General features: G+C 41.3%; 1 protein-coding gene across 1 annotated transcript in view; it reads left to right on the forward strand.

The window, feature by feature from the left end:
• Positions 1–25,253, forward strand: part of PI4KA (phosphatidylinositol 4-kinase alpha) — a gene marked incomplete at its 5' end in the record, with an annotated part of 2,160,482 nt that overhangs the window by 1,747,324 nt on the left and 387,905 nt on the right. The window contains 1 exon segment of the mRNA XM_044068731.1: positions 13,144–13,311. Within this exon segment, the coding sequence (XP_043924666.1) occupies positions 13,144–13,311 (168 nt within the window).

A 25,253-nucleotide genomic window follows, 5' to 3' on the forward strand; every position in this document is an offset into this window, starting at 1 on the left:
TGGTTTTGTGAAAGGTAGATCATGCCTGCTCAACTTGGTCGACTTCTTTGAGTCAGTTACGAGAGCTGTGGTTGAAGGCAAGATGGTTTATACAGTCTGCCTTGATCTGGCTAAGGCTTTTGATACCATTCCCCAGTCAGGAATCATAGAAAAACTCACTAAGCTAGGTATCAACCCCTATATCACTAGGTGGGATGCAAACTTGCTCACAGGTAGAACCCATAGTGTAAAAGTAGCTGACTCCAAGTCAGACTGCCGACTAGTCACGAGTGGAGTCCCACAGGGTTCGGTCCCGGGTCCTTTCCTGTTTTGGTATCTACTTCTCTGAAGTCCTGGCCAACATGAAGGGACTCTGGCTGACAGAGTTCACAGACAGTTGCAAGTTGGAAGCTGCTATTAACTCCCCAAGTGATGTTGACATCCTGCAGAATGGCCTCACTGAGACCAACGACTGGTGTCAGAACCATGGCCTTAAGCTCAATGCCAAAAAATGTCCCATGAATTACCACATTGATGGTAGTCCACTGAACACAGAAGGTGTTATAAGAGGTCTGGGAACACAGGTTGACAGCAACCTCTCTTTTGATCACCGCATTGCCACTGTGGTCAGAAAGTCCTATGTGGCGCATCTCATTAGTAACGGATTTGCATCCAGGAAGAAAGAGGTTATTGTCTCCTTCTTCTCTTCCCTCATTAGCCCAGTCATCGAGTACATTGCCCCATTTGGCATGTACCTCACTAGACACCTGCAACAACTGGAGAGGCTGCAAAAGTACCTCACAAAGAAAATCCTAGACCTTAACACTTGTCCTGTATGGACAGACTCAAAAAAACTCCAACTATTCTCTGTCTCATATTGCCTACTTAGAGGCAATCTCTGCTTGACTTACAAAGCCATATCTGACCCAGCTCTGTTAGAAATGCTACATCTAAGAAATCCCAATCTCTCCACACCACATGCTCCAGAGACCTCGACCTCATTACCACAATTAACAGAACATTCTGGAGGAACAGGTTCATAACCCAGAGACTGCCCATGCTATGGAATAGACTTCCCATACATGTCAAGCAGAACACCTTGCTTACCCTCTTCAAGAGAAAGAAACCAAGTTCGGGTGGCACTATGCCAGGGAAATCCTATGGCTAGGCTTGTAAAGGCCCCTGAGCCATTAGCTTAGTACACACCTATGAACTTATGAATCTACGATACAGTTGGCTTATGGCTTCTCCTTGCCAGTTTCACACGAATGCTTAATGTGGTAGCTGTAACCACCGCAGTGACATACTCCTCTCAGTGTTATTGCAGCATGGTGGCTTAGGCTGCCTCACTCATCTATGGTTCACTTCTAATACCTGATCACTGCCTGTATGGAATTTTTCATTGTTCCCTTCTGTTTGTGTGGGTATTCTCTTGGCACTCCCATTTCCTTCCACATCCTTAAAACATGCTTCTTGTTGTTTGCCTATTCTAAACTGTACATCTATATTTTGTACATATTCTTGTCCAAGATGCACAGGGTGTGGCTCAGGGTGGTCTGAGACTAGTGTGATGCCCGTACCCTGGCCCAGCAATCAAGGAGCCTCAATCCTCACCACTAACGCCAGAGAGGGTGTTTCATATATGAGGAAAGGATAACAAATACACACAGTAAAGTGCAGTTTCCCTTAAGAGCACACAGAGATCGCAGTCAGTCTGGGGCTGTTTGCTCCCTTGCTCTCCAGGTCCCCAGTAAGACTCCCCACTGACACAGCTATAGGGTGCAGACCTCAGCCTAGCTGGCAAGCTGACCTCCAGTACCCTCTCTGTCCAACCAATGCTTCATGTCCCTGCCCAAGTAGCTGACACACACACACACACACACACACACACACACACACACACACACACACACACACACACACACACACACACACACTTTGAGATAAGTATTTATACAACTTCACAGACACTCCTGGGAAAGGCTGACACAGATTATCCATCTCTGTCCCTATATCCAGACTATATGGTAGTAATTCCTGCCACCACCAGTCTAATAATTATCAGCTACCCAAAGGCCTTTAATTGTCCAATTATTACTCTGCAATATTATCCAATAGTAGTGTAGTGCAGGATCACTTATAAGCATGCAATATACTCTAGAGCTTAAATTATCTCTACATAAACCAGGCACAGTTGAAAAGGGTTAAAAAATATTTAATAATAAATGCTAAAAACACAAGACAATACTACTACACCACAGTGCTATTCAAGAGTTCAAAGATCACACAGAAACTTAAAAATAATTCAGTAGTACAGATCTGACATAACAGAAAAACACTTAGTCTAACCTCTTATAATTCCTAGCTATTGCTACAAGAAAACACACTTCTAAAGTAATTTACAAATATAGAGCATAGGCAGTGCTGAGTTGAATGTCCAAGATCAAAATGCTTCCAGTCTCTCTCTGAACAATAGTTTTTAAAATCACTAACAAACATCTCTGCTGGGCTCTCCCAGATTACATCATTTTGACACTTAGCCTGGGGTTCCTAGGCCAACAGGCTACATTATTTAGCAAGCTAACACCTTCTCAGAAAGCTACAACAATAAAAGACATTTCACATGTATACTCTAGTAATTATTCCTTAAGTTAAAACAGTAGAAAGAATGTGCTAGCCCAGACATAATGGCTCTAAGCTCTGGAGATCAAAAGAACATACAAGACATAATTTTAATTTCAAAGAACAGATGTGAAATGCTTGACTTAGTTTTCTTTACAGCAGAGGGCAGTGTTGCCACATTGTTGAAACAGCACTTTTTACATTTAAGACAACAAGCCTGCAGTTTATATCCATATTTACAAATGACAGAGTTGTGTACCAAATTCTGTTTGGCTAGGCTGGCAACCTTCACCCTTCTCTACAAGTCTTCACAACTAGTTTACATGCCTTGTTGACAAATGCATTATTAAATCAATCAATCGATCAATCAATCAATAAGAAAATTAAATGTTTGGAACAGGAAGGAATAGGTATCTCCCAGATTTTTCATCCATTCAAAAGAGTAACACATTTATTCTGAAGTGTACTGGAAAGGTAGTCGGGGGGGGGGCTTTTTTTTGTTGGGGGGGTACCAAACCAAGGATCAGTACAGGAGCTAGATGAGGTAGCCAAGACTCTGGCCAATGGACTTGGTTCTTGCTCTGGAGGTTTGAAAAGTAAATGTATAATGAAAATGGTCACATCATTAAGCCCTGCTGAACACCACTGGTTACCTTCATACTGTCTGATGCTGCAGTTGCCACCCTCACCATGTGGGTTCCATTTGTTAACCAATTGACTATCCACCTTATCACAAAGGATCTGTTTGTAACACATTTAGTTTACTAAGTTATAATGGCAGATGTTATCGTATGCCTTGGGGTGATTGTCTTTTTTGTAAATTCTTAAGAAGTGGATGGGTGCAGACTTATGTTGTAGTATTGGAAGCTGCAGCATTGTTCTTTTAGTGTAGGCTTTCCATGATGGAGTCGTAACTGTTACAACAGATTATGTGATTTATTTTAACATATCTTGTGACAAAGAGGGTTATGTTCATATTTGTGATCGTAAATAATGTGATACTATTTTGAGAAACAGATTCATTTAAGAATGACAAAGGTGATATTGAATGTATTAAGAGCTTTTGCTTTGCTATAGGTAACCTGTAAGCTCTTTACTAGTCTACTTAAGAAGGCTGTTAAGGTAGGTAGAATGAAACCTTTTATAAGCATGAAGTAAGTCTTTTTATATGTAGTTTATTTATACAGGTATTCCTCCACAGGCGGTTTGTTTTTTTAATTTCTCAATATATTTGGTGTGGATAAGGACTGCCTTATCAGTACAACTATTTAAGTGGGATCAGATGTCAGAATCATAGCTTGTGGTGTTAACACTGGGGATCTATTAGAGCAGGATTGCTGCAGAATTTATTTAAGTCATTTAGTAATTGAAGAAGGTCTGATTTTGTGAAGTTTCTAAATACAAAGGTATTTGCAGGAGAAGTACCTCCAGCTTTGAAGAAAAGGACACTGATTTTGTATTATTTAATAAGGGAAGATGATTCAGATGGAGGTGTACTTTAAGCGGCTGTATGTATGAGGAGTGGATCATAAGTATTCTGTCCCCTAGTAGGGTAATTAACTGTTTGTATAAGGGAGCTGTTGTTTTAATGTCATGGAAGTGTTAGGCATGACAGCTATTGACAGTGCAGGTTAGGCAGTTTATTGTTGGACAGTTGAAGTCCCTGACTAGAAGAGTGTCAAGGTTAATAGGAATTTCAGCTAAGGTGTTAAGATGACTATCATAATCAAAGGACACAGATGTTATTCTATAACAAGCTAGAAAGTGTTACTTGAGCGTGTTTAGGGCCACCTGGTTATATCCTTGGCCCTCTTGTCTTTACTTTATTTACTAAAAGTCTCCATAATGCCACCCAGTACTCCACTAATACAGTACACAGACAATTCTATCTTAGTATGTGCTGCCCTAATACTCCCCCCAACTCTAACTTCTGCAGTCCTTCTCCACAGTTGAATCTTGGCTAACTTACACTCAACGAATACTCAGTCTCAACAAAACAAAGCTCATCTTGTTTCACCTGACAAATCCCCAAAGGGGGCTCCCTGTATTCAAAATCACCTCATCAGACAATATTGTACTAACTCCAGTTTCACACACTAAACTCCTTGGAATTATAATAAATCATAACATGAACTTTGATATTCACATAGCCCAAACAATAAAAAGTAAACAAAAAAATTGGTAGCCTTTATAGGAGCAAACATTTCCTTATTAGTAACACAAAGGCCACCATTGCTAGAACTCATCTTATCTCAACACTCCTGTATGCATCTCCCATTCTTACTAACCTAAGGAAGTCTGATATAAATAAACTAGAGAGTTGCTGTAATAAAAGTTCAAAGTTTGCTACAGATGCTAGTTGTAGATCATATCACTCCCTTTCTCTTAAAGAGCTCTCCTAGCTAGAACTCCCCATTCAATTGGCTTACAATCAACTTTCCATGGCCCATCAAATACTTAACCAACCTGAAAAAACTCAAGCTGTCCAAAACCTGCTAACTCATTACTCAAATACTGGGCACTTCGCTCTACAAACAAAGCGTTAATAAACATTATTAAAAGTTAAAATTCTGCTGGCGATTCCCTGTACTCTAATAGTGTAGCCAAAATCTGAAACTCCCTACTTCTGAACACAAGATCCATCACCAGCACAACAAACTTTAAAAAACTTTTGGAAACTCACCTATCAACTACATGGATCTGCTCGTGTACTGACCCCGATTAGCGAATTAGAATATTCATAACTTCCAATGAACTGTATAACCTTTCCACTTTCTCTCTGTTTAAATCTTGTATGAACTGTATAATCTCTCCATTTTCTCTGTATTTAAATCTTGTATGAACTGTATCATCTCTTCACTTTGTCTGTATCTAAATTTTACAATCTTATTACAACAAATGTGATCCTTTTCATGCTCATATTTAAATTTACAGTTAATGTAAAATGAACTGATTATTATGGTAATTATTTCCTGGGCAGGAACAATTTTGGTATGTATGAATATATGTCCGTTCTGATATATATTGTACTAATTTATTTGTCTTTTCTTTAAAGCTGTAGATATGCACTAATCTGTTATTTGTATCCATATTAGGTGGAGTTTTTCTCCCTGGGTCTCCACTGAAAATGGACTTTTTGTCCAGTCGGACTTTCCCAGTAAACAAATGTAAAATAAATAAATATTTGGTGCCCCAAGGAATCATTCTTGAGTTGACAGTATCCTTGGCAAATACTGATAACTCCCCCACAATTGCTAGTAGGTGTGAAGACATGATGGGCACCAAGCCCAGGAATAAAAGGAGTGCTTTCATTTCATTGAAAACAGAACCTTGTGACTACACATATAAATGTGTTCAAGTAGCAGAGGACCTTGAGTGTAGGTACTAGTTTTGTTAAGACTCTTGGCATTAAGTAGAACCACTTTAATGTATTTTGAATTAGAAGTTACTAGTTTGGAATGTCCAGCAGATGCACTTTGTCTAAATAAAGCATTATGGAGGCAGCAAAGGCTCTACCAGAATGTGAAAGCCATGGAAAGAGTTGTGCAGTCACTGTCTGGCAAGCAAGGCAGGAAGGATTGCCAGCCAGTTCATCCCAGGTTGACACATACAGGATCCCCATAGAATGACATTAACTACATAACCAGTTATTGTAGCCAGTTATTTTGCCTTTGAATCTTGGTATCATTGTAGGTGATGGCAAATTATTGCTCAAGACCAGTGTCTTTCCTGCCTAGGATACAGTGATAATAAGCTTTGTCGTATATCATATCCTTCTGCATGTCCATCTGGTTAAAGTGCCTAAGGTCATTCTCTTCCAGTGCAAACCACTACTAGATCATAATGAGACTTGCCAGGATGGAGTTCTCAAAGATACCTTGTTATATCACAGATCTTGGCTCTGGCAAAACAGCTAACCATCACCCTGTTCTTGTCCAGCCTTTTGAGAGTGTTGTCTGTATGCCTGACAATAATCATCTGTTATTAAAATATTACTGGGACTGGATGCATTTTCAGTAAGCCTAGGGCTTGGAGTCCACACCCTTGTGAATCTTGGACATATGAGTACTAGCTATAGGCATGCAGGGTTAAGGTGTGTGACCCAGTGTTTGTGGTTTCCTAATCTTTAGTCAAGGAGGCTGCTTAGCATTCTGTAAACAAGCTCAGTACATATTGGTGTAGTTAAGGTGTTCTGTGTTGTAGATTGCATGTGTGTGCATGAGTGCTTCCTTGTGTCTGTGTTTGTTTGTGTTTACCAAAGGTGTTTTAAGGTTAGAGACTAGGCTCCATTTTCAACAAATGCTCACAGCTTCTCACATATTGAATCACTGTGAGGTAGTAATAAGTGCTGTTTGGTAAGCACAAGACAATCGATGCTCCACCTTAAAATACCTAGTGCTGGCAGTACGTCTGGAGTGTTTCTCCCAGGGCCTCCTCTGAAAATTGGCTTTGTTCCAAGTTGGACTTTCCCTGTAAGCAAATATTAAATAAATAAGTAAATAAATAAGGCTAGTTACAGAGGGGACAAGAACTGACTGAGATTCCATAATGGCCAGTGCAGATGAAGGAGATATGATAAAACGAGATAATTTAATAACCTGTTCTTTGTGTAAGACAGAAGGGGTTAATGGATAGAAATAGAACATTTTGATAATTTAATATGTGATTAAAGGATGCAAAAATATGATATGCGAGTACGGTAAACTTTGGATGCAGTAAGTAATCATCATCTTCTTTCGGCTGTTCCCGTTAGGGTTCACCACAGCGGATCATCTGTTTCCATTTCTTCCTGTCCTCTGCATCTTGCTCTGTCACACCAACCAGCTGCATGTCCTCTCTCACCACATCCATAAACCTTATCTTAGGCCTTCCTCTTTTCCTGTTACCTGGTAGCTTCATCCTTAGCATCTTTTTCCCCAATATACTCAGCATTCCTCCTCAGCACGTCCAAACCAACGTAATCTTGCCTCTCTGGCTTTGTCTCCAAACCTTCCATCCTGGGCTGACCCTCTAATATACTTATTCCTAATCCTGTCCACCCTCGTCACACCCAATCCAAATCTTAACATCTTTAACTCTGCCACATCCAGCTCTGACTCCTGCCTTTTTGTCATTGCCACTGTCTCCAACCCGTATAACATAGCTGGTCTCACTACCCTCTTGTAGACCTTCCCTTTCACTCTTACTGGTACTTGTCTGTCACAAATCACTCCTGACACTCTTCTCCACCTACTCCATCCTGCCTGTACTCTCTTCTTCACCTCTCTTCCACACTCACCATTACTCTGAACTATTTATCCCAAGTATTTAAACTCATCCACCTTCGCCACCTCTACTCCTTGCTTCCTCACCATTCCTCTATCCTCCCTGTCATTCACACACATATAGTCTGTCTTAGTCCTGCTGACCTTCATTCCTCTTCTCTCTAGAGCATATCTCCATCTCTCCAGGGTCTCCTCCACCTGTTCCCTACTCTCACTACAGATCACAATGTCATCTGCAAACATCATAGTCCACGGGGACTCCTGTCTGATCTCGTCTGTCAACCTGTCCATCACCATTGCAAATAAGAAAGGGCTCAGAGCGGATCCTTGATGTAATCCCACTTCCACCTTAAACGCATCTGTCACTCCCACCGCAGACCTAACCGCTGTCACACTACCCTTGTACATATCCTGTACTACTCTTACATACATCTCCGACACTCCCGACTTCCTCATACAATACCACAACTCCTCTTTAGGCACCCTGTCATATGCTTTCTACAAAAACACAATGCAACTCCTTCTGAACTTCTCTGTACTTCTCCATCAACAAATAATGGTAGCATTCAAAATGTGATAGCAGTGTGTAGGAACAGTAATGTTATCAGTGATACATGGCAAATTTATTGAATAGTTGTACCCAGTGATTACAAGTGCAGTAACTGAGAGCAGCAGTATTTTGCGTAACAGTGGAACAATCAGTACAAGCAGCAGTTATCAAAAGCGAGATCAAGTGTGGTGAATAGCATGAAATAACTGATAGTTTAATCCAGTACTGCTGTAAAGCAGTAACTTTAATGCCGTAACAGTATAGCAATCAGTAGCAAGCAGGAATGCAACACCAATGATCAAAAATAAACGATCAGTAACTAAGATAATAAGTCAATTTGGTTTCAGTCTACTTGGTATCAGAACCTGGCAACAGTGCAAAGCAGCACTCCAAATTAATCAAGCCTCTAGATATTTAAATTCAGTATGGGTCTGCCCTTTGCAGGAATCGGGCAGTCAGATTCATCTAATGACTCTGCAAAGCTGGCCAGTCAGAAATAGGCTCCAGTCCTTCACTACAACCCAAGCTCAGATAGCTGTTGTGTGAAAGCTCTTTCTCTCACCAAAAGATATAGAACACTGCAGCCCTGGTCCTAGGAAGCTGATAAATCATTGTGGCACTTTTAAATCAGTATGAACCCAGATGGAAAAGGGCTTTGTATTTAATTTTTTTCCACGTTTTAATTGTAAAATTGTTTGCTTTTGTGTTTTAACTTAGCTGACCTATCTGTTCCATTTTCTGGAAGTGACATTCTGTATTTTGGATTTAACGTTTAAGAGCTAAACGGGTATAATACATGTAGAACAGAGTGGTTCCACTGCTATTCTTTGAAATTCAGTGTCCATAAACATAAATCAACAGGAACAATTGCAGTAACTACTTGCCTGGGTACATAAACTATATAAACTTGTGTACTCTCTGTTAAGATGCAGATGTCTACATGCACAAAGCACGTTAAAGCATTTTGTAAGGGGGAAAGCCTCCCATGATATATTTTCACTCCAAAAAGGTCAGTCCAACTGAGAGAAAGAGCATTCAAATGCAAAAGTTCAGAGGTGCTCTTTATGCAAGACTTTGTGGTCTCAGAGCACACTATACACAACAAAATTTGAGCTCACACACATTTACTAGTAAGTGTAATGAACATTATGTATAGCTCAGCCAACTGCAAGACAGACAACAGAATTTCAAACAGCTGAATAAAACCCGAACCAGGACATACCATTTTCTGAAAGCATTTTATAGGAGAGAATCAGATGGACTTGGTAGCTTCTGCAGTCTAAACAGTGCAAGTCATGATACCATATTTGCCCACTATATAATGTGCATTTTACACACAGTAATGAGAATGTTGACCATTGCTGTTCCATTTCTAAAGTCCTCTACTTATTGACAGAATATTCTAGTTGCATATAGTCATTGGATGTGTGTACTGTAACAGTGGGCATTATGAATGTGCTTTAACTTTTTTTTTTAATTATTGTATTCTTGAAAACCCCAGCTTGATGATTACCATAGTGGATAAGATTTAGATTATTTGTACTGTAAGGTTATAGTGTTGTGGAGGTATGTTTTACACTTCTGCACTGTGGAGGCCAAAGAACTTTAGCTTACAGTGACTTTTTTTTTTGCTTACGTTCATTGGCCCAGTGTTCTGACGTTTGCTCAGTACATATTTAAATTCTAAACTTTGGTCTTAGGACATTGATGTGATCTCACTGCATCCACACCATTTTAATTTTGTACACAAGATAGAAATGCTGTGTATGCAGATTAGATGGGTAGGAAAATTGCAATGTAGCAAGTAGATGCTGCAGTTTAGACCACACAGAGTGCTGCAGCACTCAGGTTTGACTGCAAATGCAGTACTGGCTTTTAAAGGCTGGTATTACATTAAAGAGAGATGCAGATCAGCTGATTGCACCCCCTAACATTTTGAGCCTGAGGCAGTTGCCCTGATTCTAGGTACGCTACTGAATGTGGGAAAAGTTGATCACTGGAACAGAGTTTAATAAAGAAAGGAGGAAATGTATGATCGCTGAAACAATCTGTTAAGAGACAGAGATATATGTTTACGTTGTGAAAATATGCACTGTTGTTTTTTTAAGCACATTTCTGAAGTCATCAGTTAAGACATAGGTTAACATACAGTAACAAAAATGAAAACAAACCGTATTAACATTTTTAGAATTACATACTTTATGCATTAGATATTTTTTCTTTCTTTGTAACTATCGTTAGTCCAACGCTACATAAATTGCCGCATTCCTGCCTCCCTTTAAACTTCACTCCTCCTGAACATTATTCTGTATGTATTGCTCTCACAATTTCAGTTTATTTGTATGTAATTTGCTCCTTCCATTTTCTAAAGATCCCTATTCTGATTTTTTTATCTCTTATAATATTCAGTGCTTCACATACAGTTAGTTTAGACTTTTATTTCCATTTTCTAGTAATTGCCTTTTTGGCAGCCAACAGAATTAAACTTAATCATGCACTGTTGTTCTTATTACTGTAATTATCTAAGATAGACTTGTATGTAATAAATGCAAGTTGCACTATTTTTGGGTATTCATTTTTGGATATTGGGCAGCAGTGAATATTACAGTCAGTAAATCTAAACAAGCTTGCACAAACGATTATTAGGAAAAAATGAGGAATGTCTTTTTATACTTATATGTGCATAGGAAAAATCTAGACTGTTTGCCCCTTCTATCTGGATAGCTAGTTAATTAACTTGAATGGATTTTTAGTGGTGTAGTTTTTTTTTTTTTTAATATTTCTCAGTTATTAAAAATTTCACTCAAGGGAGAGAAAGGGTTTTTTACTGAAAAGATTTTTTTTATTTTAGAAACATGAGATTTTGTGTGTGTGTGTGTGTGTGTGTGTGTGTGTGTGTGTGTGTGTGTGCACACGTGCGTGCATGCAAAGCCAGATCCATCTCTAGGCAATCTAGGCAGCTGCCTAGGGCCTGTGTTTGGCTGGGGGGGGGGCTGATGGCTTGTGGGTTGATAAAAAGTAAAGTCTCTTTGTAAAAGGAAACAAGCCCAAAGACATCTGTGAACACAGTAGGGCTTTAGGATCTCACAAAAGACTTTCTGCAAGATTACTGTTGGGAGACTTCTATGAAGGGCAGCAAGCCCTAGAAACCTGAGCATTAGGATGTTGTCCTGACATAAACCACAGTGGGAGATTTCATTTAGCAGCAGCAAACAGGTAGGGGGCCTGGTCCATTACCCTGCCTAGGACCCCATTTGACCATAATCCCTGTGTGCGTGTGCGTGTGTGTGTGTGTGTGTTGGCACGTATGTGTATGTCTAGACTTTAGGTTTGTTGTTACCTGCTGTAGCTATTGTTTGTCAAACATTCTGATTCACAAATGTCAGGAATCTTTCTGTAATGTAGTGTTAAACTGTGGTAAACAGACAGACATACACACAAAAAAATTAAGATGGTTTGAAAGTTCATAGTATTTGTAGTGAAGTACCCAGTCATTGTAAAATGTGAATATTTAAATGTTGCCTGTCATCCTCACACACTTTTGTCTGTTTGCAAAGTCATAATTTTGATACTTTTCAGAAACACTTTCTCCCCTTGCTGTATTCCTTTATTGCTATTTGCAAACTAACATTTTAATATCAGTGCATGTTATTTTAGTCATAATTGTGAAATGCTTCACATTTGATATATTTGGGAAATGGTCTCTGTCTTAACATCTGTATTTTGGCATGAGTTTAGTGACATCTTATAATGGCACATATGTCTGCTAAAGAGAAGACTTTGGTAGCAACCGTCTGAACTTCAGCATCTTGTCGGCCTTTTAAGTTGTGAGCATTATGTCAACACAGTCCACACCTTGCTGCATATTAGTTTTACTCATTATTTTTTTATTAGTTTAATTTTGATGATAAGCATAACACTATCTGTATGTATGGCAGACTCTCCCCTCTCATGCATTTCCATTTTAAATCTCCTCTTAACTGTCCAAACAAACTGAAATATATAATTGCACCAACAGGGAAAGAAGTAAGAAGACTAAACTCTCTACCATACCCCTGTCAGTCAGAAGTGGGTCTATATTAATTTATTGAAGGTTCACTTCAGGGAGCCTTTCTTCATCGAACCCTAACCATCGAACATGCATTTCAGTGAACGTTCTCATCGAATAAAAATGTAAACAGGGAAACTAAGCACTTGGCCAAAACAGCACTGGAGCAGACATCACAGTATGTAAAACCCACCAGAGTGGAGGACTTCACCCCCCCCAACTATGTATGCCAACTCTGAGATTGCACTACTGTGGGGAAAAGGGCCAATTTGTGCTGCTGGCCAACTGCTTCCTTTCCCTACATAAATTTTTCATGGATATGAACGTTTGCTGAAATGAATGTTCGATGGTTAGGATTTGATGAAGAAAGGTTCCCTGAAGTGAACCATCGATGAATTTATATAGACCATTCAGAGGGATGGTGTGCATTGGCCAGCTGTAGCCTCACCTTTCTTTCATTAACTCCACTCCAATTTAAGTTCAGTTCTTCTGTCTTAAAGCTGCGCAGTAAACAATCTGCTCATTTTCTGCACCAACTACTGATAGCTGTCACATGTATAGAGAGCCAAAATAATGTAGTGCATACTGGGTGTTAAAATTAGCACAAATTGCTAATGTGATCAGAAACATTTAAGTGGAATTTTGTTTTTGCTGACTCTGTCTTCCTTTTACTTTTGTAGTACCTGGTTACTTGGCACACCATTGATGCTGATGCTCCAGAACTTAGCCACATCTTGTGCTGGGTACCAACGGATCCACCTACTGGCCTTTCTTATTTCTCCAGCATGTACCCACCACATCCACTGACGGCACAATATGGTGTCAAAGTGCTGCGTTCTTTTCCTCCGGTAAGGTTTATTTCTAGTGAATGACCAGTTGCTTGGATTACAGTATTCCTATATTTCATAGTTTTTAAGTGTTGTTATTACAAATTTGGTAGTCAGAAACGTACTGTGTTCATTTACCAGCAACAATGCTGTCTTTAAGCTCTGTCTTAAGATTGTCATCTTTATATCCATTTGCACCAATATAATGCCAGACCCAAGTGGCCAAGTATAACATGAGCACTAATCCAGGCCATCTTTTTTGGAGAAGGTTCCCCTGCACCCTAGTGGCAGGAGTGTGCAGTTAGAACTTGTCTGATTGAAGACTGCTGGAACAGGGCTCAGTTTTGAGCTTGTTTACTGGTTAGTTGGGTAATTTGTTTAAATCAGTTTGCTCATTTTCTATTGTTATAAAAAACTGCACTTCATTCATCTGCCTTTACTGTATTTGTATTTCTTTCTACTTCATTACTTTATTTTGGTTTTGCTGCCTGTTCTTAAAAGTACTTATTTGTATTTATTCTGTTGCATTTATTACTGCTTGTTAGTAGCCTGATTAAATTGTAACCTTCAAGGATGCATCTGCAGTCCTTACAAATGGGTTGTCCTGTCGTCAGGCAGCTCTTCATCTCTGCTGGTCTTTGGGTATAAAGGCATCAGGCCATTTTCCTCCGTCTTTCTTGCGGTCAGATCCAGAGATTACTACTACCGAATACTACTTCTAAAAGCTAAGTACCCGTTGGGACTCTTTCTTGCCTCAGCCGATGTCAGAAAAAGTGAATAACTGTTTAACTTGTGGGAAACAAATACCTCATAAAGATTTCCACTCTTACTGCTTACCTTGTTTAGGCCCAGACCACGGCTGGCAGCTTGTTTAGCCTGTGCTTCCTTCAACTGAACAGTTTTAAAAGGACCGACACAACCGAGCAAACAGGTCAATCTACGGCCGAATCATGACTACTACTACCAGCCCTTCTACCCTAGTTGAATCGGCCTCTGAAGTTTTGCCTACTAATGTGGTTTCTCCAGAATTATCGGACACCATCCCTTTGGATGTCTCTATGCTGCTAGGCCTCCTGCAGCCATGTCTATAAAGGCCTTTGCCAGGGCTAAAGCAGCCAAAACTGCTAAGTCTGTGCCTGTTAAGCCCCTCTCACAGGCCCAGTTCCAGTTCCCAAATGCTTACTCTGGCAGAGGATCTCATCTCTTTAATAAGGGGATCCCAATCTCACCCAGACAGGGCCTCTCAGCCTCCAGAAAAGAGACCTAGAGCAGAGCCCCTGAGCCAGTGTCCTCAGATGACTCTTCTGATGATACAGACAATACAGACCATCCAGAGGCTCCTTTTTCTACTTATGAAGATTCCGATGCTGAAGAATCTATTCCTTCTGCCTCTCCACCAGAGGAATTTTCCTTTGGGAAACCTTACATGCCATAAGAGAGCAATTCCAATGGAAGGGACAAGATTTCTCAGATTCAAGAAAAAGGCTTAGGACCTTTTTAGACTTACCGCAACATAGGCCCTTAGCTATACCTCCAGTTCTTCCTGTTGTGGATGATGCATTTAATGATGTTTGCACTGCTCCTGATACTTTACCTCCAGCCCCTGCTAAGCCCGATAGGTTTTACAGGGTACCGGACACTCATCACCACTTATACAAGGCTCCTTTTGCAGATCCGGAGACTATCTCCCAGGGACCTAAGGCAGTAGCTTCACCTCAGCTAAAACCCTCTCCCTTCTGAAAGGGAATCCAGGTCCTTAGAGATGGGGTAAAAAAGTATACACCTCTGCTACTCTCTCAGCTAGAGCTTTAAACTGTCAGTTTCACATGATCCAATACCAAGAGTTTATGCTTGATCAGTTAACTAAGAAGCTGTCCTCTGATGATTCCTTAGATAAGAAATATGTTCTAGAAATGGTGAATAACATTCAGCAGGTTAGTAACCATTCTTTAAAATGTGGCTATGATGCACTGGAGGCTTCATTTAGATCAGCCATGACTGGCACAGTTATAAGAAGGCATGCATGGTTGAAAGAACAGGTCTTGCCGGATCATGTTAAAGCAAAGCTATTAGATGCTCCTATGGATAAGGTCAGTCTATTTGGTTCTCCTGCCCAACAAGTAATGAAGAAAATGGAAGAGAAGGCAAAATCTGTACAAACAGTTAAAGATTTCCTACAGGTTCAGCCCCCAAGGTTTAGCAGGAACTGGCCTTCCAAAAATTGGTCCTTTCCAGACTCCTCTAAAACTCAGAGAGGCAGGAATCAATCCAGAGGAGGTGCCAGGCACAGATACAACCACTACCACTGCAACAGGACAATCACAGTGACTTGACCCTCACCCTCACACCGCCCCAGGGAACAAATAGCAGCACCTATTTTCAAAAAACTGGCACTATATCACAAGAGACAAGTGGATTTTGCAAATTATAGACCAAGGCTACAGGTTTCACTTCCACACCTTACCAGTAAAAAGAGGAATGCCAAACCTACCACCAAATCAAAAGACAGAAGCTCTAAAACAAATAGCTCAATTAAAAAGATGAGAGCTGTGGAAAGGGTACCACCTACAGAACAGGGCAAGGGATTTTACTCCAGACTCTTCCTAGTACCAAGAAAAGAGAAAAGATGGAGACCTATTCTCGACCTGTCCGCCTTAAACACATTCATCATTGTTCCAAAATTCAAAATGCTGACCCTACAGCAACTTCTTCCCATGCTGGGCAAGGAGTATTGGCTGGTAACTCTAGATCTCAAGGAGGCATACCTGCAATTGCAGAAGATACCTCAGATTTCTTGCAGGATCAGAGCATTATCAATTCTCAGCATTGCCCTTTGGCTTATCTACTGCCCAGAGTGTTCATGCCTGGCATCAGTAATCGCTCATTGCAGGCTTCAGGAATCCAAATTTATCTATACCTGGACGACTGCCTGATACAAGCGGACAACAAAAGCAAGCTGACACAAGACTTACAAAGAGTCATTTGCTTACTACAAGCCCTGGGATACACAGTCAATTTAAAAAGTCAAGACTGATACCATCCCAAACAAGAACATTCTTGGGTGCAGAATTGGACACAGTAAAACAGATGGCATTCCTAACTGCAGAAAAACAAGAACAACTTCCTCTTTACTTCTTGGCATTAACAAAGCAGAACAAACTAACAGCAAGGAAAGTACTGCAGGCCTTGGGCTTCATGGCATCCTGCATAATCCTGGTCCCCCATGCCAGACTGCATATGAGAAAGCTACAGTGGTACCTAAAGAATTTATGGTCTCAACACAGGCACAGCTTGGCACTAATCCCATGCCTGAAATAAGAGTTCCTATGGTGGGCTCAGGCATGCCAGTCAAACAGGTTTGCCCTTCCACAACATTCAAACAAGCCAAACCATCCCTCAGACCTCGGTTGGGGGCCCACATGCTGGACAAGTGCATTCAAGGCTTATGGACTCCAGATCAGCTGCACCTGCACATAAATCAAAAAGAAATGCTGGCAGTAAAACTAGCAATCCAGAATTTCAGACCATTCCTCAAAGAAGGCCAATTGATGATAAGGACAGACAACACCACAGTCATGTGGTACATCAACAAACAGGGAGGCACTCATTCATACCCCTATGCCGAATGGCTCTGGACCTGTGGAATATGGCTCTCAGCTACAACATTCAGTTACAGGCAATATTTGTAAAAACATCCAAGCAGACATGTTAAGCAGAACTACCTTGGATGCTCACGAATGGATGCTACACCGGACATCTTCAAGGCCATCACAAAGAAATGGGGCATGCCACAAATAGACCTATTCGCATCCCCACTCAATCACCAGCTCAAGAAATTCTGCACAAGGACATACCACCCACTTGCTTGGAAGGTGGACTCTCTATCCTTCAGTTGGAAAGGCCTGACAGCATATGCATTTCCACCCCTTCCTTTGATGCACAAGGTACTACTGAAAATCAGGATAATTCTGATAGCTCCAAATTGGCCAAGACAACATTGGTATCCATTGCTGAGGAGCATGTCTCGTGGACACTACCCTGATTCCTTTGATGTTAACTCGACTACAACATCCTGCATCCAAACCTGAAAACTCTGCAACTGACTGCCTGGAACATTACATAAGAGCAACTAACCCAGATTTATCCCAAAGGGTTAAAGACATTATCCTTGAGGCCCGCAGACCCGCGGACAAGAAGGAACTATGCAGGAAAATGGAAAAGGTTTGTCATTTGGAGTACTGAAAGAGGAAAGATGTGTCAAAGTAGATATTGCCAACATCCTGGAGTATTTGGCAGAGCTTCTCCATACAGGCCTGTCCTATTCCTCCATCAAGATACATGCATCAGCTATTTCTGCAGAATACACCTGTCTTCTCACATCCTACTACTCCAGTTTCCTGAGAGGAATTAAGAATGTAAACCACCATTACCAGCATGGGACTTGAACTTTGTGCTAGAAAAATTGACACTCCCTCCATTGAACCAGCAGCAACAGCAGATCTTCAACACCTATCCTGGAAAACTGCTTTCCTACTGGCAATTACTTCAGCAAGAAGGGTTTCAAAACTACAGGCTTTAATGGCAGTACAACCCTTCCTAATCTTCCATCAAGATAGAGTGTCCATGAGAACTAATCCTACATTTATGCCTAAGGTGGTATCCAGAGTGTCTCTAAACCAGGCTGTCCACCTACCTACCTTCTTTCCCAATCCACAGAACAGGGGGGAAAGACTGCTGCATACCTTGGATGTACATAGACAGTTACTACCTGGACAGAACCAAGGGCAATAGAAAAACTGACCAGCTTCTAGTAGCTTATGCAACAGGAAGGGAAGGAAAAGCAATTTCCAAACAGACAATCTCCAAGTGGATAGGAAATTGCATAAGATTCTGTTACTCCTACCATGGAAAGCAAATTCCACAGAACATAAGGCCTCATTCTACAAGGGCTACAGCCACTACCACAGCTTCCTTGACCTCCGTGCATACATTTGCCAAGCATTATAACTTACCTCTATACTCTAGATCCCGAGCAGGGTTTGCCACTGCTGTTTTGCAAGGGATCCTAACTACACCATAATTCTTCTTCCTCCTCCCTAGTTTGGCTATGGTATTCTACCCATTTGTAAGGACTGCAGATGCATCCTTGAAGGACATAGTACAGTTTTGTACCTACCATAAATGTAGATGTCCGAACAGGATAGCATCTGCAGTCACCTCCTTCCCTCTGTGGTACTCCTAGGTATTTGCCCACCTAATAGCTAGCTGGGGGCATCTCTTATGGTGTATTTGTTTGTATATATGTACATACATGCTTATTTTTGTGTTTGCCTTCTACCTTTTGGAAACATTGGCATTTACCCAAAAATTTAACTATCCAAGAGGGCAACTGGCATCTGGGGCAAGAAACACTGAGGAAAATGGCATCGGCTGATGCCTTTATACCCGAAGACCAGCAGAGATGACGGGCCAGACCCAGACTTTGGAATCCAGGGCTGCCTGACGACAGGACAACCCATTTGTAAGGACTGCAGATGCTATCCTGTTCGGACATCTACATTTATGGTAGGTACAAAACTGTACTTTCTAAGCCGTTGGTTTAGACACTTTGGCTTCAGACCAGTTGTTTTACATCAAGAAGGTTTGTGGTCTTCACTGTTGTGGCAGAACAGGTAGCTTACATCCTTCTGAGTTGGGAGTTGCTGATTGAAGGCTTAGTATCTGTTATTCTAAAAGTGTATTAGTTCTGGTTTAAACACTTGGGCTTAGGGCCAGTTATTTTACATTACGAAGGTGTGGTTTGCACTCTTGTGGGAGGAGAGGGTATATTCTGCCCTTCTGAGCTGGGAGTTTCTGGTTAAAGGCTTATTGTGCCTGCTTATTTGAACTGTTTCTTTCTGAAATTGGTACACCTTGTTTGTTGTAGCACAAGACTAGATTCAGACCTGCTGAATCTGGCTTTGTTTGTATAACTTGAGCACTAATCCAGGCCATCGTTTTATGGAGAAGGTACCCCTACACCCTAGTGGCAGGAGAGTGCAGTTAGAACTTGTCTGATCAAAGACTGCTGGAACGGGGCTCAGTTTTTAGCTTTTTATTGGCTAATTGGTTAATTTGTTTAAATCAGTTTGCTCATTTGCTACTGTTATATTAAAAAAATACACTTTATGCATCGCCGCTTAGCTAGGGTTAAAATATTCCTGGCACCATAAAGTGTGCTCTTCAAATTTTCCCTTAGAACTAGCCATTTTTTTTAGTTTTAGCATTCAATTCTGTTTCTTTGAGCTCAGAACTTGTTCAGAAAGCACTAAATAAGCTACAAATTATTACATCACTCAACTTTCCTTACTTGTCTAGAGGAAAACAGTTTTTAGTACTTAATAAATAAGCACCTATCCAGGCATGTCTATGGGTCAGCTCCCGGTGTTTTCTCCTGTCTACCTGATGAATCTGGGCATCTTGGGGCAATGCAGCAATTGCCTCATGTACACAGATAAACCTCTCCTCTTACCACCCAACCCTACAACCTGTGAGAGATGCACTTATATAGCCAAACTAGAAGCAAAGCTCTCTTCACCCAAGACTGGACTAGACAGTCAATAGGAGAGGGTAAACACTCGACACCACACTCATCACATAGTCCCTCAAAACCTATAGCACCAAAACACAGACATAGAAACACAAAATACACACCTGCATTCACAGAGGCTCTCAATAAAACTCTGCACAAGCAACAGAGACCTCCAAAGCAGAAACACAAGCAATCTCCAACCCCCCAACACAACCCAAATGACACATAGCTCACAAACTCAGTGTGCCACCCAACCACAGCCCATAAGGCATAATGTACCCAACACTCTAGTCATAGGTGACTCTATAGTCAGGCACACTGATGTTCCACTCACCAGGCTAAACAAGGAGAAAGTTACTGTCAGCTGCCTGTCGGGTGCCAGGATCCGCCACATAACGCACACACTCTGTTCACTCCACAACAAGTACAAATATGACTTTGTCATTGTCCATGTTGATGTAAATGACATGAGACATACTTCCCTGGACTACATGAAAAGAGACATGGAGGAGCTCTCCAATCTTGTAGCCAAGGCAGGTATGACCCTAACCCTGAGTGGCATCCTGCCATTACCCAGAATTATACCACAGTACAAGGACAAAGTGATTGACTTCAACAATTGGCTAAGCTTCTGGTGTCATTCTAAGGAGATCCAGTATCTGTCTGCCTGAGATGACATGATCGACAGACCACGATGCTTTGCCAGAGATGGCCTGCACCCATACCTCTCAACTGTCCCTGATTTTGACTCAAATTTTAGCTCTGTCCCTCTTAATCCCTCCTTAGACTAGTGACTTTTGGAGGAAAGGTGGTGAATTACACTTAATGAATAATGTCAGTAATTAAGAGTTATAGACATTTTTTACTTCAGAAAGTGTGTATTAATTCATATGCTCCAATTCTGTCAATGTTTCAAGTTAATAGCACTAATATTTTAAATGTGTCCCTGATTGTCCCTGATTTTTTCATGACTTGTCCCTGATTCTGTTGAAATTTGTCCCCGATTGGTTGAGAGGTCTGCCTGCACCTGTCACCTTGGGATTCCAGATACTGGCTAAGGCTCTTGCCACCCCTATAGTGCCTTTTGCAGGCAAGGTTCAAATGACAAATTCACCACCGTAACCGGTACAAGCAAGCAAAATCTCAGGGTAATGCTACTCAGTGCTATAAGTCTAAACCTCAAAATGCACTCACTCGAGGCACTCCTTAAAATGGAGAACATTGACATCTGTGCAGTGACACAGACCTGGTTCAAGGCTCCTGAGAGCACGCCTGCATTACCGGGCTATAATTCATACCACACCTTTCGGCCACCTAACCTGGACCGAAAAACTAAAGGCGGGGGCATGTCCATATTCATTAAGGATATCCACACTTCCAGGCTAGTTGCTCAGCGTAATGCATCCGAGATTATCCAAGTGCAACTAACTCTGGGCAAGACCGCAATTCAAATTGTAGCTTGCTACAGATCCTGCACCATGCCCCAGAATTCCTACTCCTCATTTCTTGATACACTGGAAAATATTAGGGTACAGCCCAATACCCTAATAATGGGCGATTTCAACTACCCCACCATTAACTGGGAAAACTACTCATGAACCAACTTTTTGCTCAACGTTTTCTGGAATTCATAAATTCCATTGCCTTGGATCAGCTTATCCACATCCCCACCAGGGGCAGCAATATCCTAGACCTGCTCATTACCAACATGGGACCGGTGTTCCACATCAGAGGTCAATTCCTCTTGGACAGATCTGACCACAAGCTAATCACCCTAGACAACCACATCCTGCCCCCACCCCCCATTAGGGAAACCACCGAAAAAATTTCTCCAAAGCCAACTTCACGCTTCTTAAGACCGAAGTGGCAAACCACGACATCCATCCAGATGGACAATAGAGGTACAACTGCTGAATCTTACACAAATGCACTTTATAAGCACTTACACGAGTGCATGGATTGTGCTATCCGTAACAGAACCAAGATGCTATCCTCCAAAAAAAGGAAGACAATCTGCTGGTCTTCTGCCATAAACAAACTCTACAACAGAAGAAAGAAACTGCTGCAAAAAAGAGTAAAATCCCATGATTGGAGGAACTCCATGGTCAGCCTCAGTAAGAAGCTGAGATCCGTCATAAAATCCTCCAAAGCTAGTTACAAAAACAAAATTGCCACCATTTCTAAAGACAACCACAAAGCATTCTATAGCTATGTCAAGAATCTTAATGGCAACACTCAGATCTGCTCTGAGTTACAGCACAATGGCACTAAATATACAGAACCAACTGATATTGCCAACATCCTGGCAGATAGGTTCACTGCTTACTTTACCCCCCACGTCCTAATGGGGCCCATCTCTATACCAGAAGAATGCAGAGTTCCTGTAATCATGGCTGCACAGGTAAAAACCGCACTCTCCAAAGCCAAGAGCACAGCATCCATGGGACCTGACAACATCCCAGTCTGTGTTCTACATGAACTACAGAATGAACTGACACCCCACCTAAATACCATGTTCAATCATTGCCTCACCTCAGGCTTTGTGCCCACTGAATGGTGCACAGCGACGGTTATCCCACTCCACAAAGGGGGATCCACCATGGACCTCGGGAACTGCCACCCCATTAGCCTGATGAGCCTGGTCTTCAAGGCCATGGAACGTATCATCATGGAACTTTTAAACAAAGACATTGGTAATCTCCAAACTCTGGACCCCACCCAGTTCAGGTTTGTAAAAGGCAGATCATGTCTCCTAAACTTGAAAGACTTCTTTAAAGCAGTCACCAAAGCTGTAGATGAGGGTAAGGTGGTTCACACAGCCTATCTAGATCTCGCCAAGGCTTTCAACACCATCCCCCACTCTGGAATTATAGATAAACACACTAAACTAGGTATAAATCCCTATGTCACAAGATGGGTTGCCAACTGGCTCACTGACAGAACCCACACTGTGAAAGTAGCAGACTCCAAATCTGACTTCAGACCAGTGACAAGTGGAGTACCACAGGGTTCAGTCCTGGGTCCTCTCCTGTTTGGTATCTACTTCTCTGAATTGCAGGCTAACACAGAAGGTCTTTGGCTAATGAAGTTCGCAGATGCCTGCAAACTAGGAACCATAGTCAAAACTCCTAACGATGTGGACATCCTACAAAAGGGCCTCACTGAGACAGATGCCTGGTGTCAAAGCCATGGCTTCAAGATGAATGCCAAAAAGTGCATTGTCATCCCTTTTGGTAAAAACTCTGTACCCATGAACTACCACATAGGCAGTAGTCTACTTATCACCGAAAGTTTGATAAGAGACCTTGGGACCCAGGTGGACAGTAGTCTCTCCTTTGATAATCACCTTGCCACAGTAGTCAGGAAATCTTTCTCCGTGACGCACCTCATCACAAAAGATTTCTCATCCAGGAAAAAAGCGATAATTGTTCCCCTCTACTCATCACTCATTAGACCCATTATAGAGTACAATGCCCCTTTTTGTATGTACCTCACAAGACATCTACAACACCTGGAAAGGCCGCAGAAATACCTCACAAAGAGGATTACCGGCCTCAAACAGATGCCCTACGCAGACTGTCTCAGAAAACTCCAGCTTTACTCCATTGCATATCACCTACTCAGAGGTGATCTCTGCCTAACATACAAAGCTATGTCAAACCCAGAGCAAGAATACCAAATCCCTCCGAGCTACATGCTTTAGGGACCTAAACCTTGTCACCATAATAAACAGAACATGCCGGAGGTATAGATTCCTGTCCCAGAGACTTCTCATACTCTGGAACAAACTATCTATGTATATCAAACAAGGCTTCTCATTAGCACTCTTCAAGAAAATTCTTGATGATTGGATGGGAAATAGGAAATTCACCCTGGGGATCTCTTCTGTGGCTCTGCTCGACAGTGGCACAGGAAAATAATTTTCTTGGGTGGCGAAAGCCAGGGTACCTTTTTGGCTAAGCTTATATAGGCCTTAGGGCCAATAGGCTAGTACCTACCTTTGAACATATGAGAAGCAGGACCTCTTTTAATTTCAGTAGGCCACACCAGAGATCTAAGCAGCACATTTTTTTTTCTTTTTTATGTAATTGTTATATGCCTCAACTGTTAATTCAGTTTTTTATTTTGTCTCTGTGCCGGTTTATTTAGCTGCCTCTTGTATTGCACTTTGTGTATTCTTCTTTTTGCCCTGTCTTCTATCTTTTTGTCTTTAGGTTATAAACCTGATCGGGTCTTCTAGGGTTGGCTATATGGAGATATGTCATCTTCCTAAATGGACTGCTGAGATACTTTAGGACCATCAGAGACTGAAAAGAATCAAACTTTCTGAAATGTTACGTACTTCAGAAAAACTGGTCATTCCTTCATTCAAGCAAATGTTTTGGGAAAAAAAAAACAATGATTTGTAATAGACAACACTGCAATGCCCTGTCTGTTGTTTGAGAGTACTGGTTGTTTGCGCTCACTGAACATTAGATGGCTGATTTTTCAAGTTTGACTGTTCACATGTGCACTTGAAATTATTTGTTTTTTGAACTGGCATAGTTTAAGGAGTGGTCTTGATTCTATTTAAAAGTATGTCTTCTGTTATTTCAGTTTCATTTTTTAGCTGAGTGATCATGGAACCATCCTGAAAGTAGGGGAGGTTTTTGTAGCATAAGTTCTAGGTGTACTTCATTTCTTATGCCTTATTGGATATGTGGTAGTAATCTTTTAACCCACTCTAGTGTACCTTAGTGCTTACTCTAAAGGGTCTTGAGTCCAAGCAAAGGGTGCAGTGCTGCATGGCTGAAGAAGTCCCAGTGTTCTGCTTAACCCCTTCCAGTGTAGTAGTATTTGGTTGCGTTTACATCATTTTGCCACTCTCTCTTTTTTGTGTTTCAGAGTATGTTACATTCTGCAAGCGTACTGAAAGTGAGATGATTTATCCTATTCAGTGTGCAAGTTTTATGCTGATGTTGACCAGATTTTGGCCAGTTCACATATTTTGCAAGAGCCTTTACCTAGCTCTTTAATGTCTACAGGTTAGGAGGTATGTGTGGGAGTATTGAGAGAGAGAGAGTCTTTGAACACTAACTGTCATGGCAGCATCTGTGTAGGTGGTTTCCTGTGCCATGTTCTACATGACAGTTAGCAAACTGGTCCCCATGACACAACACATCATAATTTCCAGGAACTGCAGGTTTCATCATGAAATGGTCAGATTTAGACTATAAATCTGACACTGAGCAGTCTGCTTCATGTTGCCACTCATGTAATGACTGTAATCACAGATAGCTCTACCTTAGTGTGAGGGGGCACTGTTAATGCCAGATGGTTCAAGTTGTACTCACATTGGTTTTCTGAAAATGAGGGCAGTTGTTCACACATTGCAATTTTTTTTTTAGGACCC

The sequence above is a fragment of the Protopterus annectens genome, chromosome 4.part0 (genome assembly GCF_019279795.1).
Source record: "Protopterus annectens isolate FY-2018-M chromosome 4.part0, PAN1.0, whole genome shotgun sequence".
Lineage (NCBI taxonomy): Eukaryota > Metazoa > Chordata > Ceratodontiformes > Protopteridae > Protopterus > Protopterus annectens.